The sequence below is a fragment of the Acomys minous genome (assembly GCF_964271855.1).
Source record: "Acomys minous genome assembly, chromosome: 15".
NCBI lineage: Eukaryota > Metazoa > Chordata > Mammalia > Rodentia > Muridae > Acomys > Acomys minous.
The window spans coordinates 85,118,555-85,137,087 of NC_140497.1; the positions used below are offsets into that span (position 1 = coordinate 85,118,555).

The 18,533-nt window shown below is 44.2% G+C and overlaps 1 protein-coding gene across 5 annotated transcripts in view; it reads right to left on the reverse strand.

The window, feature by feature from the left end:
• Positions 1 to 18,533, reverse strand: part of HELB (DNA helicase B) — a 58,620-nt gene that overhangs the window by 34,723 nt on the left and 5,364 nt on the right. For 3 of the 5 annotated variants that reach the window (XR_014775224.1, XM_084760600.1, XM_084760599.1), the window contains 9 exons: positions 17,210 to 18,088; positions 16,286 to 16,457; positions 14,749 to 14,890; positions 11,994 to 12,148; positions 8,478 to 8,559; positions 7,884 to 7,943; positions 6,671 to 6,875; positions 5,768 to 5,911; positions 236 to 739 (listed from right to left, as the gene is read on the reverse strand). Coding sequence is in view for 4 of the 5 variants with exons in the window: in XM_084760600.1 (XP_084616726.1) it covers positions 236 to 739; positions 5,768 to 5,911; positions 6,671 to 6,875; positions 7,884 to 7,943; positions 8,478 to 8,559; positions 11,994 to 12,148; positions 14,749 to 14,890; positions 16,286 to 16,457; positions 17,210 to 18,088 (2,343 nt within the window). In the remaining variant the exon portion in view is untranslated. Of the gene's footprint in view, positions 1 to 235; positions 740 to 2,069; positions 4,495 to 5,741; positions 5,912 to 6,670; positions 6,876 to 7,883; positions 7,944 to 8,477; positions 8,560 to 11,993; positions 12,149 to 14,748; positions 14,891 to 16,285; positions 16,458 to 17,209; positions 18,089 to 18,533 lie in introns of those variants that run through there. The other 2 variants (XM_084760602.1, XM_084760601.1) reach the window with 2 other exon arrangements.

Sequence of the window (18,533 nt, forward strand, 5' to 3'; positions counted from 1 at the left end):
GTTGTCAGGACTGTCATCTATCTGTTCATCAATCAACGGAAGCTTCCTAGAGTGGCAGCCAGCCTCAGGAAGATGGCAGAAAAGAGCCTGCACCAAGTGGGCACAGAAAGGACACTTTGGAAGATGCAGGACACCGGCCGCCTTGAGGTTCTGACAGAACGGCGGGTCCCGTCCAGGCACACTGCAGCTGGCAAGACTATAAGAAAACACAAATACAAGGGAACATCGCTCCTACCATACGGAATTTACTAGGGCTTTCTTCATCAAATGAAAAGCCGTCGCCAGTTCTTTTGGACCCTTTAGGCTGCGCTGACTCCTCGTCTGTATCCATATCATTAAAAGAGGTCGACAGCCATCTTTCATCAAGGGCGAACTTCTCCTTTGTGGCTGAAGACGCTTCGCCCCAGGCGCTGTTTGTAGTAGCTACCTTGTCTGGGGTTCTACAGAGGGGAGATGCTGGAGGCAGCATGACAGGTCTTCCTCCAATTTTAGGGCTTGAAGGCTGGGATGAGAAATGTGTTGGGGAGGCACTGCCGCTGTCGGAGAGCTTCTTCTGCAAGAAGTGTTTCAATCGTGTCTTCCTGGGGAAGCTGCGCTTCCGGATGGCGCTCCTGAGCTCAGACTCTTCCGCGATGACGTATACTCTGGAGCGGCCCCTGGTCACGGCGGTGTAGACATGTTGCCAGTGCTGCCGGCCTGCCTTCCCCACTACATAGACCACTGTGTTCTCCTCGGACCCCTGAGAGGCAAAAACAAGTGCAAAGACTTAGCACAGTAGCTCAGTAGGGTGACTGAAGACGGCTCCCTGGATGAGTGTGACCCTTCACAAAAGCCTCAAGTGTAGCTCAAGCCTCACTACCTAGCCTGGCAGACACAACAGTACAGACAAAAGGAAAACCAGGACCCAAGGTTGCTCTGACTTCCACACATGCGCAGCAGCACCAGCATGCGCATGCGTATACACATACATGCGCATGCGTACAAACATAAGCACAAAACTAAAAGACCTGTTCTTAGTATGCTCATGTCCTTCTACCTGGCTCGTGTGTCTGCATCAATCCGGCAAATCCATTTTACTCATTACCTCAGAACTAAGTTGCCAACGTGAGGTTCTATGGGGCCACAAGGGGCTTGGGGTGGCCCAAACAAACCCTAGAGACTACACGGAGTGCTACATTTTCCCTAACCAAAGACTTTGAAATGGCCGTACAGACCTATGTAGAAATGTGTTACACTAATGTTACTAATTAACGGCAAAGAAAAAGGATACCTAAAATACCCAATAACAGGAGAACTACATAAATACGTATAGACATGACACGTGTGCATCGAAGGTTCATTAAACACACTCAGGCACTTGCACACACACACAGCGAGAAGGCAGGGAAATGTCTCTATCCATAAAGTGCCTGTGACCTAAGCATAGGCACCTGGTTTGGACCCCTAGAGCCCACATAGGAAAAAAATATAAAGGCAGTCAGTTCACGCCTGTAACCCCAGTGCTGGTGAAACAGAGACAAGACCCTCTCTGGGGTTCCCTGGCTAGCCAGACTGTCAAGCCCCAGGTATAACCCCAGGGGTCTCTAGCTCAAAGAACAGGTGGGGAGCTATTGAGGACGCCTGACATTAACTTCTGGCCTCCACATGCCTATGTTCACACATGCCTGAGTGCATTTGGCACACACAAAGACCACAAAGACACGTATTCACACATACATGCAAACATACAAGCATTTCCAAACGAAAACTATATATAAATAATTATATACGATCAAAATATACTAGAAACAAGAACTCTTGATTGCCAACAGAGAAGCATGTAATACAATACAAAGTGTAAGGGCTGAGGAGATGGCACCCAGGCAAAGCGCCTTCCTCTCACACATGAGGACGTGAGTTCAAACCCCAGGAACCATGTTTAGAAAGGAAGACTCAATGATGTGTACTTGTAATTCCAGCCGTGGTGAGATGGGAGGCAAAGGCAGGCAGATCTCTGAAGCCTGGCAAAGCTACCCTAACTCTGGCAAAATCAGGCCAATAAAAAAGCCTGCTTCTACAAAGACTGGAAAAGCCCTGAAGAACTACACCTCAGGCTGTCCTCTGACCTCTGCATGCAAGCATGCACACGTACACTTGTACACACACACACACACACACACACACATGCATGCAAGCACATAAATATTTCTTCTGGAAAGTATTAAAATTTTGTAAAATAGGCCTTTACATGGCCGCCCTGTGGATTTTTTCTTTTACTTCTATTGTCATTAATGCATTATTTATTTCATCAACATAAGGAAAAGAGAACACTGAGCCTTGGTTTTTAAATGTTAACAAAGCAAGAATGGCATGGGAAGAGAAATTCTCCATGACTCTAAGTGCCTGAGAGCAATCTCATGTTTGGGGGCTGCGTTCAGCCAGTGCATTTTGATGGTGGCATAGCCACCACACAGCCGACGAGGGTGTGCTGTGAGCTGCACTCCACACCGGTTCTGCCAAAAGATGAGCTGCAAGAAGACAGCTCTTCACAGCGAGCTTGCCCATCTCCTCAGCCTCTACAAGACAGGCTATTCTTTCTCCGAAATGGATTTAAATGGCCCTGGACTCTATAGCCATCCCATACATCTTAGATTGACACCACTTCTTCCCTTCAAGTTTACATCCTGTATTCCTACACACATCAATGTCTACCTCAGCTTACCTAGTTCTCAAGCACCAATAACACTGAGGAAGAAAAAAAAAAAAAACAGGAAAAATAGTCTCGTGGGTGTCCTGGGTACGCCCATTCTGATGCATCTCCTCACGGCACCACAGCAGCATTTGTGCAATGCAGGTCCAATCACACAGGGCTCTTCTGGCTCCTAGACTCCCAAGGCTTCAGAGGCCCCTTAGAGACCAGCCTGGCCCCGAGCCCTCTCCCCGTTCCTCTGTCTTTTTCTTTTCCATAATTCCCACTGCACACTGCACTAGGACTGCCTTTGTGGCCTCAACCTCGCTGGTCACCTCCAGTGCTGTGCCACCGGCTGGTAAGCTGTGACGTATCCCATCTACCTGGTCCCACTTCTCTTTCCTAGGTGCTTTAATAAATGATTGACGATGACAATTAAATGTAACTTATCTTGCATCAGCCATGCATCCCGCTGACCCTGGTTCTGTCCCCTGACTATCTTAACATCAGTCACCTGTTTCAGGAAGTATTTCTACTTAAGTCTGCCTTGAAGCATTAGAACCACCAAAATTCTTAAGTACTAATTATTTAATCTATAGAGTCCCATTCTCTGGGTTATTCTAGAGTTCAGCGTCTTGCGCGAACTGCCAGAAGCCTTTGTCCTCATTTCCTAATGAACAAGAATCAGAGTTCTTACAGTGGTCTATAACACACCTTCCAAAAGAAAGACCAAACAAGTCACATGTGCAACTGAAATTGTTCTGACACATTAAACAAGAAAACTTTTAATAGTATATTTGGTTTTATACAACGTATTCGAAATGTTATCTCTTTCACATGTACTCAACAACAACAACAAATATTGATGGCAATCAACTCTATTTTATTTTCATTTGTTTGTTTATTGAGATAGTGTCTCTCTGTGTAGCCTTGGCTGTCCTGGACTCGCTTTGTAGACCAGGCTAACCTCACAGAGATCCGCCTGCCTCTGCTCCCTGCGTGCTGGGATTACAGGCGTGTGCCACCACGCCCAGCTCAATTCTTTCTTAAAACATGTTCTCTTTTAGAAGATTTCATATTTATTTCCATGTGTATCGGGGACAGGATATGAGTGCAGGTACCATGGAGGGCAGAGGCACAACTCCCCCCAGGGTTTGGAGACACCAACAGTTGTGAGCTGCTCAGTGTGGGGGTTGGAAACCAACCCCAACTTTTGTGGGTGCAAAACATAAGCCATGGCTCCTGCCTAGTCATCCTCGAGATCTTTCGACTATCATCCCTCTAAGCACAGATCAATCTGAATAATAAATTCTCACCAGAAACATTAACTTCTGTTTGAAATGTGGATGAAACAGAAGGGTCGCACACTCGAGCCGTTCCAAGCATACCTAAGAGGCTTTCCAGTGACTGAAGCCATCTCTCTCGTTTCACAGAAACCCAGTTCCTTAGTCACACTAGCCCCACTCCAAGTGCTCGGAAGGTACCGAGAAGGTAGCTCAAACCATGGAGAAAATAACAAAGCTGACAGCATGGGAGATTCGAGAGAACTAAAACAAAACTTGATGTGAGTTATACTCAGGCAACGTAGTGTCATTGTTAGATCCCAGCACAGGAGAGGAAAACAAACAAAACAAAAACAAACACAAACAAACAAATAAAAGCATCTCTGAATGCTCTACAAAGTTTGTCATGTTCTAGCAATAGTATAGAATTGGTCATTTCTTAATCTTGAGAGAAGCATATTGTGATATAGAGTGCTGACATCAGGAAGAGCTGGTGAAAGGGACACAGGGACACCCTGAGCCATTTCCATCTCGTCTCTCAGTCTGTTGTCCTCAGATAAGATAAAAAAAAAAAAAAAAAAAAAACCTAAGGGAGCTGTTTACAAAATCGGAGGGAAAGCATACATTTGTCAAAATTCATTCACATTTATAACAAAAAGAATAGCAAGGTACCCCCAACAAGGTTGATAGAGCCCAAAATAAACAAGAAAGGAGATGAACATCATTGCTTAGACTATGAACGTATAGGAAAATATACAGAAAAGTAAACACACATACACATAGAGACGATAGATAGAGAGATAGATGATGATCGATATTTCATATATACGTATATATATACATACATACATATATGTGTGTGTGTGTATATATATATATATATATATATATGAAATCTATGTGAACAGAAATATATCAAACACAGGATAGAAGTCACTTCTTAGCAAGATGGGGGAGTGTGCCCGGGACTACTCAGGTACAAAATTTAAGTTGAGTGGGCATGTTCAAGAACTTCAGTGGTCAAATAATATTTTATTGAAATATTCTAGAATATCAAAAGTGCACAGAAGATACATAATAAATAAAATGCCAAAGCTTAAAGCCATCAGTGCAGTCCATGCCAGGCCATGCCGGAGATGCGAGGCTGGGGAGAAGGAAGGGTAAGGGTGGCTTGCTAATGTCTCAGTCCCTCAGAATGAAGAGAGCACTACAGAGAACAAAAGGCTGGGTCTGCAGCGCATTTCCTGCACTTTTGTGCTCAGAAACAAAGGCTACAGGAGTGACGCCCAGAGTCCCAACTGTCAGGTACTAGGCACTAGGTCCCATGTTGGGCAGATACTCTCAGAAAACAAAGCAAAATAACGAGTTGGAAACTGAGAACTAACTGAAAAATTAAAACTAATAACAGCAAAAAAATGCGAGGTGCTCCGTGTTGCGGTGAGCGCTGTCATTAACTCTGTCAACCCCTGGGGACCAGGAATCACCTGGGAGACATCTCTGGAGACTTCTGTAAGGGAGTGTCTAGATGGGGTCACTGACGTGGGAAGACCCACTGTAAATATGGGCCAGTATCCCAGAGTGGACAAAAGAGGAGGAGGAGAGCTGAGTTCCCAGCATTCTTTTCTCTCTACTTCCTGACTGTGGGCACAGTGTAACCAGCTGCCTCATGCTCCTGCCTCTATGACCTCCCCACCACGAGGGCCTATACCCTCAGACCGTAAGCCCAAACAACCTCTGCTTCAACTGCTTTTGCCAGGAATCTTGCCGCACTGATGATAACGCTTACTTACACAATTGGGCATACACCCGCTCTGACCTGGAAAGTATGGATCGTCCTCGCCCAGGCGTGTTTTATCTGGCAGTTTGTCATTAGTTTACTGAAGTCCACAGTCACTTCCAAGCCAGCCTCGTTATTGATGGTCAAAAGCCTTCTTTTTTTCAAATCTATAACAGTTACATCCTGGGAGGAAGACAAAGAAAACGTTGCATATATCCCAACGTGCACATGGTAAAGATATTTCGGCTTAGGGTGAGACATAAAGTACAAGCATTTACATAAAAAATTAAAAATTAAAAAAAAAAAAGAATTTCCAGGTGCTTGGAACTGAGACTGCGGTTGCAATCCAAGTGTATAGTTCTTGTGTGGCTCTGGATCTAATACCCAGAACAGAACAAAAATAAAAAAATAAAAAGAACTTGAAAAGGCTTAAAATCCGTACTTAGTTGAACGCCTTCACATTTAAATATTGAACAGAGATAGAAAACTTCTGGTCCTTGAAACCTCTCACACTCTTTCCCTCACAGCCCTGTCAGGATATGTGAAGGCTGAAGGATGTGTGCATAAGGAGAGTGAGCGCAGGCAACTACTAAAGTTTCTACCTTGAAGCTACAACTGAGGATGCACGCGCCTTGTCTTTTGCTGTTCAAGCTTCGAACTTACTACAAAGATGTTTCCTTTCCACATCTTTCAGAAAAAAGAAAATGTTAGAAAAAGCAATGCTTTCCCAGATCAACTATTCCCCATTATTCCAGCGCATTCCAATACTAAGCCACACAAGACATCGCTCAATATTAATCATGTATAAGGATGTATGAAAATGTCTAATAAAGACACTTTGAACAAGATATGATTAAATCCTAAACGAAGTCTAGAACTTTGAAAACAAAACAAAACAAAACAAAACTATAACTGGCAAGCCTACTACTTCCCAATACTTACAGCTGTTATGAAAAATATTTCCCCATTGCACAGCCGAATGCCACTTTCAAAATCCTGTTTGATTTTAGCATCATCAGCGGGGACATCACCAAAGCCTTTCCCATTGGCTTGTTTGTCATCGTCAGGGAGTAAATCTGCGAGGTATGCATTCCGGGTACAACAGATTTTATCACCAACTCCAAAGATGAGTTTCTTCTGATGGTCTCTGCGTAGGAAGCGATCGCACATCATCAAAGCCTGGAAGCCTCCCACTTCGTTTTATGTAGCTAGTAACTCCACTAGGAGCTGACAGGAAATGACGTTCATACATCTTAGCATCATTTTATTCTCCAAAGGTCAAGAAGTCAAGCTGTCATAACTGTCACCTGTTTATTTTATACTCACCCCCTGTAGCCCCAAACCCCTTTGACATGGACCAGTTGAACACTCTCAAGTTAGAAATGCTGGTGTAAACGTCCCATCCACTTTCTACATTTGCTCTCCAGTTTCAGGTCTTAGAGTACTTATATTATCATAATTACGACACTGCTCTGTGAAAACAGTAGCACTGTCTGGTGGCTTGTGCCAATCACCGCAAATGTACTGCAGTTAATTTCTCATTCCATTTATACTCAACCCTTTATGAGGCTTCTGTGTAAGCAGCTTCGTTTACACAAGTAGAAAGATGAAATTACCTGACAAGAGCTTAGTTACTGGGACCACTATTACATGGGCCCAACCGAGCACCTTCTGAATCGTCTGTCAGGCCACCAACACAGTGCTCTTGGGGCAGGAGTTCCCGTGTTCTACACAAGCCCAGTGAGGAGCGCGTGCTGGCAGATAAAAGACGGGGGAATAAGCTTGTATGTGGTCGCAGAGTGACTCAGCTGCACTCTTTAATCCTCCGCTCACTCACAAAACTGCCCTCGGAGTGCAGCCTTAGAAATTCCCCTTATTCTCCATGCTCATCTTAAAGAAGTGGGCGGCTGCCAACCTGGACACCATGGAGAGAGATGACAGTTCCTTATTTCTTGTCTTCTCCTACTCCCTGCCCACAACAATTCCTAATGATATATAGTCAATTTAACCTAAGAGGCCATTATGGTTCACAAACTGGGGGACAGCAGGTGACTCTTGAAATGCCTAGCCCCAGGTGACAAATATCCATATAAATACAAGAACAGCCAATCAAGGCACGGATGTCCCCTAAAGTGCCCGGCAGGGAGGTGCTCACTTGATTAAGTGGCCTGTGTAGTGCATAGAGCAGCAGTCATTGATGAGGTCACAGTCTTGCCTGAAACACATGAAAATCGGAGTCACTTTCAGTAATACGCATTACACGCTGGCTTACGTTTAGCGACAATTATATACTAGGCTACCGGTTGTGATACTGGGAACTGAACTGAGCGCTCTGGGCTTACTAGGCAAGCGTGCCAGCACTCACACCCCTGCTGATAGAGCAGATCCCATGATGTGTAGACCATGAGAGCCTCCAACTAAGAGATCTTCCTGCCTCTGCTTCCCAAGTGCTGGATTAAAGGCATGTGCATAACCATGCCCAGTTGGGAAAAAAGTATTTTATAAATGTTTAATCTTCACACAAAGTTTTGTTCTACTCACACTTCCTGTGAGACTGTAAAGTACATTGGATAGAAAACAGCCCTGTTCAGAATGCCTTCTGATGTGGCTAATGAAAAGATACTTTGAAGCAAGAATGAGAATTAATAATGAGAAATCACGTGTATCTCCCCCTAAATACAGGATACATTAATAAGTTTTGACGTTTAAAAGTTGGATACAGTGCATTAACACATTATAAATGTTTTACCTTCTAAATGCAATAAATTGTGATGTTTTTGCACTTTCAAAGTCCTTTCCTTGAAGCAAAGTTTTAACTGCAGAATATAAATCTGGCAAAGAGAAAAAGGTTAACATGGAAAAAATGTCAAATTATAATGCTATTTCTATGGGAAAAAAAAAATTAGCGGGCAATTCGTACTAAGCAGCTTAGGTAAAATATCTCACCACGTGAAATACAAGGTCACCGTGAGAGCATCTACATCATCCTCAACATGGGCCATGGCAGTGGGAAGAGCTTGAGAAAGGCTTTAAGCCCCTGAGGTACTAGTGGTAGTCAGGGTTTGAAATTTATAAGCTTAAATGGTACATCATATAATCATGAAGTATGACCATACTCAGAGCTGACTCTTGGCTGCTGCATACCAATTTGCAATGCTGAGGTATTTCTCCATTGCCTCAAAAGTGGCTGCTGACATAACACCACACTGCCCACCTTCACCTCAACTTTCTCTTTCCTCCTCTGCCCAGTTCTCCTACAATTCAACCACTAAACACTTAGCCCCAGCAGCAGGAAGAATTCTAGTGGTCTTCATGCCTTGCCAGCTCTTAAGTAATGTGGTCACTTACTATATTCATGTATGAGTATGAAAATGAAGGCTCATCAAAGTCATTTCCCAAATGGGGCAGGTGGCCAGCCGCCTCTGGTAGAAAGCACTGAGGATGGACTATGATGTCATCCACTTATAACTATTCCTTTCATACCATCCCGCTGACAAGCAAAGTCACCTCAAGTCTCTAAGCGCTTAAACCAGAAGTCAACATGTCTCCCATGAAAGTAGAAATCAGAGTAGTGGGTGAGGGGTGCAGGTTAATCTGTAGAATGCTGGCCCGACCTGTTCAAGGCACTGGGTTCAGTCCCTGGTACCACAGGAGTTAGGCATGGTGGCTGACTCCCACTTGATCCCCAAGAAAAGGTCAGGAGTTTAAGGATATACATACTGAGATTGAAACTAGTCTATATGAGACCCTATCTGTAAGACACAACAAGTACAAAACCCCGACCAGACCCACAGGAATGAGCTGGGCATAGAGGCACATGCCTGTCATGCTAGTGCGGGGAGCGAGGCAGAAGGAGATCAAGGTCAGTCTCAGCTATATACCAAATTCAACAGCAGCTGACGCAATGTGAGACCCTGTCTCCAAAAAAGTGGGTGGGGGCAGGAACGTTGCAGGACTTTGTGTATTATCTAGTGGCAGATGAGCCATGGGCTGCTATGGTGCACAAAGTCAGCTGCTCACCTCGCCCTTTGTCTCTTCAAGGAACAAAAGATACTCTCCAGAAAATAGCTGACTTCAGACCACGCCCAGTGCACCCTGGCTCACTGGAGCAGAAGCTTCCAAAGGCCTCCCATTCTGCACCTCATTTTTCTTTCTGTCTCGTAGACCCACATGCACTGGGCATTTTATTGACTCTACAATACACATTTTAGCGTCTCTGAACTTCTAGCCCAGTTGTGGATCCTGTCTTGGCTCTCTGCACTTTGTAGCAATGGGTACAGTTTACTCCGTAACTTCTGAATGAGAAAGTGCTATGAGCCTCGATAAGGAATATTTACCCACTTTTCTTCAGGAAAAGACTTAATTTTCCAGAACTTGGTTTTTTGGTTTTTTTGTTTTTGTTTTTTAACATTAAAACAACCAGCTAAAGCTCTGCTAGCACTCTGAAGCAAACAACTTCTTTTCCTTTTAAAAGTATATTCTCATGAGCTAGGGGTGAGGGCATAGATTATCTCAGGACTGGGGAGGTGGAGACAGGCAGATTAGGAGTTCAAATTTAGCCCAAACAACAGAAGACCCTGGCTTACTCAAACAAAAAGCACATTCTCTGTAATATACGGGACAGGTACCAAGCTATAAAACAATGCTCGAGATGAGATACACCCTATGGCGCTGCACAGGAAGCAAGCGATGGAGAGCCTGCACCTGCTCCTCGCATCTGCAATGGTGCCTGTGTGGGTTATGCTGTTTGAGGATAAAGAAGAGCTATGCGATTTAATTAAAACCTGTAGCTCACAGATACGCGTCTTCTTATCCAATTTATATAAAACTGAAATGAATGATGGCATTAGACAGACACATGATGGAAGACAGACTTGGATGTTTTTGAAGCTGCACGCCAACTTGGTTTCCCAGCACAGTTGAGGTGGGGGAGGCAGCTGAGTGAAGACGGCGTGTCTGTGAGAACCGTAAGCAGCTACCGTGGATTCTCAGAAGAGGTGTTTAAGTCACTGAGAGTCTTTACTAAAAACCCTCACGCTGCCCTTTAAAGTTTGCTAAGTCACTTCTTCATCTACCTCAAGAGCGAGAGAGCCTCACTACCACTCTGCTTCCATGTCCGTTGCTGCACTAAGATGCCAGAAGCATGGTAAGTGAAGACGGAACGAATGTATCTGGCTTACAGGAAGGACGTCAGAGAAGGAAGCCAAGAGGAGTCTTGAAGCAGGCACCGTGGAGGCAGCCTGCCTGCTGGCTCACTTGGTTCTCGCTCAGCTACTTTTCTTACACAGGCCAACACTACCTTCACAGGGGGTGTGCCACCCACGGTGGCCACCTAGGGTGAACCCTCCCAAAGCCACGAGTCATCAAGACAAGCCCTGGCAGACATGCCCACCAGCCACGAGATCTGGGCAGGCCCCCAACCGAAGGTCTCTTCTCCTGGACTCCAGGCTGTGTCTTCTAAGACAACTATAATCAAATATAATTGTTTGCCATAACCAATTTAATGACATTTATTAGTACTTACATAGTGATTTGTAATATGGGTGCCCCTCCCCCAGCTCCACAGGCACCAAAATTCTGACTCCTATTTCACACGTGGTGAAGTAACATGAGTGATGTGCTTGAGGGAGAAGACCCTGTGTCCCACGCTCCTTCTCAACTCTGACAAGTTGACATTTTAGTACCCCAAATTACACGTGATGTTTATCTAACAGTAATGTATATACTCAAAGAAAATAAGAAGAAAATTTCACTAAATAAAGCTTACATTCTTTTTTTTTGGATTGCCAGGGCTGTGTACACAGTGTCATTTCTGGCCACTTACTGTCTCGTCAAGTATTTAATGAGAGTCCTTACACGATGTCAGGAACTTCCTGACAGAACTCCTAGAGCAGCCGTTCTCAAGCTGTGGGGAGTGACCCCTTCGAGGGTCAAATGACCTTTCCACAGGGGTCGCCAAAGACCATTTACGTTACGATTCATTACGGCGACAAAACTACAGTTATGAAGTAACAAGAAAAATATTTTTATGATCGGGGTCACTACAACATGAAGAACCTGATTAAAGGGCCACAGCGTTAGGCAGGCTGAGAACCACTGGTCTAGGGTCCTCTGCTTTTTGAGAATTCCTAAGCTGTTTTACTTCCAGTATACTCTGTTTTTCATTGGCAACAGCTCCTTTAGCATCCGGGAACATATAGCTAGTCATTTGATAACAATGTTACAGAACTGAAACACTGACACGCACGCCTACGTTAACACTCACTAAATCGGTGATCGCCATTAGGCGACGGAGAACTGCCGACCTGTTCAGGAAGTCTCACAAAAATAAATGTCTGCTCTTGAATGGAGACGGGTAAGGTGGAAGCGTCACAGATGTTTAGCTCCGCATCAAACTCTGGAAACTGGCGTCTGGAGATTCTTAAATACAGAGAAAAAAAAAAAGTACGTCTCATATTACCATCCACAGAAGTGTCTTTGCGTGTGGCGCAGCCTAATGCCCGACAATAATCCGTACCTGTTTGTGGGTAACAGGAGGAAAGGGCATATGATTCATTTTATAATAGATTCACTTTATAATAGATGAGAAATAACTATGAGATTTCAGTATACATGGCAATCGCTTCCCGCCCCCCCCCCCCACTACACGCAGAAATGATCATATAGTGTGATATGCACCATGCTGAGAACCAGAGCACTACAAAGCACAGGACAGGTGAGTGATAGGAAACAGAGTCAAATTTCCTGGGTTCCCAACGCCACAAACGCAGACCACCAAAGCTGGGCCCGGACGCGCCACATCTCTATGCATGCTATAGCTCTATGTATGTCATTTCTTCTATATCTTGCAGGAAATGGAGTCCTTCCCATATGTTATATCGCATGCTTCTCCCGGGTTCTGTGTGTGAGCTCCCGTTTTCCCAGCAGAGCCAGGCACCGACACCTGCCTGCTTGTTCTGCCTTGCCATCTTTCTTTCTGCTAAGTATTTTTTTTTCCCCAGCCAATCATATGAGAAAACACAGCAAGGTTCAAGTGCCTCGTGACAACGAGGGCCTCTCGTGAGGTTCTGACTGAGTCTAAGAACAGACTTAGCAGAGGTGTCGAGGTGCAGTGCCCTCAGTGCCACCGTCAGCCATCTCCCAAGAAGCAGGGAAAGGAAACAACATGGAAGGCACCCGGCTGTTCTTGCTGGCGGGTTGAACTGGAAGTTTCCAGCCATCAGCATAGATTTCCTATTTGGCTTGTGACCCGGGACGTGGAACACACTTCCTCTGGTGTGTCACAGAGATCCCTTGGTCGGCAGTGCTGGAGGACGGTGATGAAACTAAAGTGATGACCAGAAGCTCAGCTCGAATAAAAGGATGCTGAGCAGGTTGCTAAGAAACGTGCCTGAGTTTTCCGTGAAGTCAAATCCTAATTGGGTAAGCTTCTGTTTCTTCCAGGTTTGACAGACTAAATAAAAGGACCTACCAAAACTGAGGCAGCAGCAAGAAAGTTTCAGGAAAAGAATATTATGCAATTAGCAGGGCGGTAGAGGCGCCTGCCTTTAATCCCAGCACCTGGGAGGCAGAGGCAGGTGGATCTCTGTGACTTTGAGGCCAGCCTGGTCTACAGAGCAAGTTCTAGGGCAGCCAAGGCTACACAGAGAGACCCTGTCTTGAAGCAAACAAACAAAAAGAGTATTATACATGCCACTCCATTATTTTTGAGGTTTTGACAAAAGTCTACATCAACTACCCCATCCCTACCAACCCTACAGTGCCCTGTCCTACCCAGGGTGGACATGGCCATACCAAAGTGTGTTTTGGCATGTTCAAGGTGCTGGCGAAGTACAACTGAGCAAATGTACAAACAGCAAAAACAAGAGTTCATAAAAGACTGAAAATCAGCAGGGCGTGGTGGCGCACGCCTTTAATGCCAGCATTCGGGAGGCAGAGGCAGGCTGATCGCTGTGAGTTTGAAACCAGCCTGGTCTACAGAGGGAGTTCTAGAGCAGCCAAGGCTACACAGAGAAACCCTGTCGTGAAAAAACAAAATAACAACCAAAAAAAAAAAAGTGAAAATCAAATATAAAATGTGGCCCAGTGAACAAAACCATGTCTTAGTATTCCATGGTCCCATTACACCTAAAGATTCTAATATCGTAAGTCACAAAACAGTAATAGTCCCGATTCTCCAGAATCCTCAATGTGGAGGGCGCCAAAGGCTTATACAAACACTGAGTAAGAGAACTCTTTCCACTGAGGAGTGGAGGCCTGGGAGGCCACCAGGACTCATCTCAGAGTCAAATCCTATGTTTACGTTTTTTGCTTTGGGCTTTCCTCCCACAGAAATAATCAGACATTTCTTTTCTAATTCTCCTTTGAATGTAAGACTCATTTCTAAATCTCTGCTGCCTTGGGCATAGCCCAGACTCTGAGCTTAACTCAACTTTAATTCCCGTACAGTTCTCCCTGTGTATCACCTGCAGGAGGTGGTTTCAGAATCCTCCTATCGTAAGTGAATATTCAAGTCCCTGTATAAAGTGGCAGCGTAGTTTCCTATAACTTACACACCTCCCTGTTTATTCCAAATCAATCATCACTAGATTGTTTATGATACCTAATGCAATGTAAAAGCCATATAAATGGTCATCGCTGGGTATCATTAGGAGGTAGCAAAGAAAACAATCTGTGCATGTTCAACACACATGCAATACTTTAAAATATTTTACCATCTTGTTAGTTGTATGCATAGGTATGAAATCCAAAGATACAGACAACCAAACGTATGTGCTTTTAAAGACAAGAAATATACCCACTCTTAAATTTAAGCAATAGTTTATGCTGGGCAGGTAATGAAAGATGCTAACTTTGGTTTTCTAAGCGTGGTAACAGGCGTATACTAAAAGGTTCAAACATGCTTGCTAAAAGGATAAAGTAAATCCCCATACTAAATTGTACTGATTCAAAGGCTTTAAAACGACAATTTATTCATAATTCAGCAGAGATAAAAACACAGGAACTTTGACTTATCATACCTTGTAGCATTGTCCACAATCAGCTGCGACTCTGTCCTGTGGTTGGTCTTTAGTTCAATGGCACACTGCCTTGACTTCAGAGTCTCAAAAACATCCTTCAGCATGCTGCCAGGTTCAATACTAGGTAACTGTCTAATATCACCTAAAGGGGTGGAGGCATAAAGAAGATTTTATTTAACTAGGATTCTAAAATGTGTAAATTGTTTTTATTATGCTAATTGAGATATAGTATAACTGTAGACATCTTGTAACTTGTAAAGGAACCTCTGAAGCCTTTATGTAAAAATTATTTAAGAATATTAAATATCCTAGAAGGAATAGGGGTTAAATGTGATCAAAATACAACATATGAAATTCTCAACAAAAATGAATTCTTAATACAATATTAAGCATTTTTAAGCATACTAAATATTTCTAAGTCAAATGAAGTTGTGTATGACATAAAAATATGTGTGAAAATATAATAAGGTAACAAATTCTTTAATAAATAAATTCTTATTTATTAAGTATACAGGGTTTTGCCTACACATATGACTGCAAGCCAGAAGAGGGCACCAGATCTCACTATAGATGGTTGTGAGCCACAGTGTAGTTGCTGGGAGTTGGACTCAGGACCTCTAAAAGAGCAGTAAGTGCTCTCAACCTCTGAGCCATCTCTCCAGGCCACTAAGGTTACAAATTTCTAATCAATCTCCTTTTACAACTGTGATCCAGGAAAACCACTAGCAACATATACTTTAGAACATGTCTACAAATCAGACCTCAAATATTTTGTATGTAGTGATTAATTCACTCTGTCTCACTGTATTACAGAACCTGACAGGGCCGTGGCCTCAGCTGCATAACCCAAGCCCACTAAGCATAAAATGAGTTAGCCGAATCGATGCGGAAACAGACAAACTCCAGCTGCCTAATGACAGTGCTTTAGACTGCTAAAAATCTTAATATGATGCAAGGAACAAACTCTAGAGAAAAGAAAAATATATGCTGGGTGAAAACTCGGAGAACGTTTAAGATGTTAACAGACTCAGCTGCTTAACAAACATCCCAAATGCCTAGAATAAATGGTATTTCTAGACAATCCCATTACAATTAAATCACAGAATGGACAGTTCACTAAAACTCTGCAGAATCTAACTAAATCTCACCAGATTAAAAGGCTGGTGAAGCCTAATCTGAGTTATTAGCTTAGAATCATAAAGTTAAAGTGGCCTATAATTCAGATTTTTTTTATTATTTCCAAATTATCTATATCCTGATTTATTCTGGCTTGGACATTTTTACTATTTCCATAGCTATTACTCAAGCACTAAGCAATAGCCTATCACCTGCTATCTCATTTGTCCTGGCCTGCCAACACGCTGACCAGAAGACCCACCCAGGCTGGCAAGGGCAGCAGACGGGCTTAACTCAGTAGCTATGCTATGGGCTGTGAGGAACGTTCCTCCAACAAACCAAAGCCTGGAGTGACATCCACAGCACAGCACCCGCAGTGTCTTCACGGAACGTGCAAAGCACTCTCGGTGTTTCAACTTACCGAGGATTATAAGCTTTGACAGGTGGGAGTGCTCACACAGTAACTTTAAAACCGATCTGAAGATTCCTACAGACACCAAACTCCCTTCGTCCACAACCAGAACGCGGACTGCGGAGAATTTCCACGGCTTGACCGCCTCATTCTTTTGCCAAAAATAGAAGCTATAATTGACCTATAAATAAAAGGTGCACACATAAAAGAAATCAGGTTGCAGGTTAACAAGCATGACATTTTAAACATAAAGCTTACATGATAGGAGAGTATAAAAGCATAAGGGGAAAAAAAGTAAAGAATATACCAATTATTGGGATGAACGGACAGAAAAAGATGAATTTCTAAAGTCTTAAACTGTAAAAGGCTCAAAAAGGTTAAAAAAAAGTTTCCCAGTGAGCTTTGAGTTTAAGTTAATAAATAAGTATCAATCAAAGTTCCCTTGCAAAAAACAAACAAACAAAAATAACCTCAAGACTTCTCCTACTGCTCTAAGCCAGAAAAATGTGTCTACTTCTTTTCACTCTCAAAAGACCTCTTGGGGGTGGGGGCTTATAAACCCTTGAGTCTAGGCATGTAGGTTAGTAGCACAGAGCCTGCCTGGTATACACAAGACCCTGGGTTTTATCTCCATGTGTAAATACAAAGGAAGAAAAAACTCACAAGCAGATTACTTCTGAACAAGGAGCAAAGATGTCTTTAGGAAAATGTTTTTGTTTGGTTGGTTGGTTGGCTTTTTGAGACAGGGTTTCTCTGTGTTAGCCTTGGCTGTCCTGGACTCACTTTGTAGACCAGGCTGGCCTTGAACTCAGTGATCCGCCTGCCTCTGCCTCCCAAGTGCTGGGATTAAAGGCGTGCACCACCACGCCCAGCAGGAAAATGTTTTATCTACAGAGAAATGTTAAAGGCTTTTCCCAGACACGGCGTGCTTACCTGACACAGCGTGTAGGCCGGAAGATCAGTTTTCTGCCTCAGCAAGCCAGCTGCCTTCCCTGTAGGTGCTGTGAGCAGAACTTCAATAGCCTTGTCCACGCCGGCGGGACTCTGCTCAGCAAAGGCAAGCCATTCTTCCGGGGCATCCTGGTCTTGTTCAAAATCGTCACAAGCTTGCTGCACTTCTCTCTCTTCCAAACGCCTGACATGCTTGAAAAGACGGCTGACAATGGTGGTCTTCCCACAGCCACCCTTCCCGCTGAGGACGGTCACAGCGTTGGAACAAATCATGTTCAACGCAGCCACCTGATCCTGGTCCAGTGGGACGTCATCGACTTCTTCATCCATTTCACCTTCACCGTTACTCCTCACGTGGCCGCCATTTTCCCGTGGGCCTAACACACTCTTGCCCTGTTCTAGCCCCATTTCATCTGGCTTCCTTCCTTCCGCTTCCTCGGTGCTTCCTGAATCGTTGGGCCTTCCTTTGCAAATGGACGCCAGAACGTTCTCCACGTCCACTTTTAAATGCCACGGGGGTCTGTTCATCAGGTCACATATGGAGGAGGCGATGCCTTGCTCGGCCTCGTACAGCTCAGAAAGGAAGACGCAGTCTTTCTCAACGGTCACCACATCAACGTCCCGCAGGAACGCCAGAGACTGACAGGCTTCCTCGAAGGACATGTAGTCTGACAACCCTGAAGTGAAGCCTTTCGCTTCAACACACGTGTGCCCGTCTTCTCTACACACCTGCCTCAGTTTAGAATATGTGACCAGTGCGTGCTTCTGCAGTGGCGTCATGAGCCGGAGCAGGGAGGGGCACTGGCTGAACGCTGCCCAGCTGGCCTCGCAGCGCAGAAGATTCAGCTGTCTGTAGGTTATCTTTAAGAAGAGAGAGTTCGGGATGCCTCACACAAACTGTACATATGGATGGGTTAGCACAACTACAGTTGAAACTATGCTACCGTAAATGTTTCCAAGCTCTAGAAAAAGATGTGTTTCCACAAAATTTGGGGAAAACGTTATGCAGCTGACCCATCATCGATGGCTTGGTTTGGTTTCACTTACTGCCTTATAGTTAGGCAGCTCTGTAATTTCCAAAGCACAGTTTTCAACGTCAAACAACGCTACCTGGCTTAACACACACATAAATACGCACCCGGGGAAATCCCCTGAGTTAGTCTTTCCCGAGTCTACTAAAGACAACATCACTATCAGTTCGTCCTCCAGCACTGACTCCACATTGTACCGCTCATCCTTCCCCCTGAGTTTTTAGAAAACCTTTTAGGATAACACTTATTAAATCTTTACTATGGATAAGAGCTCG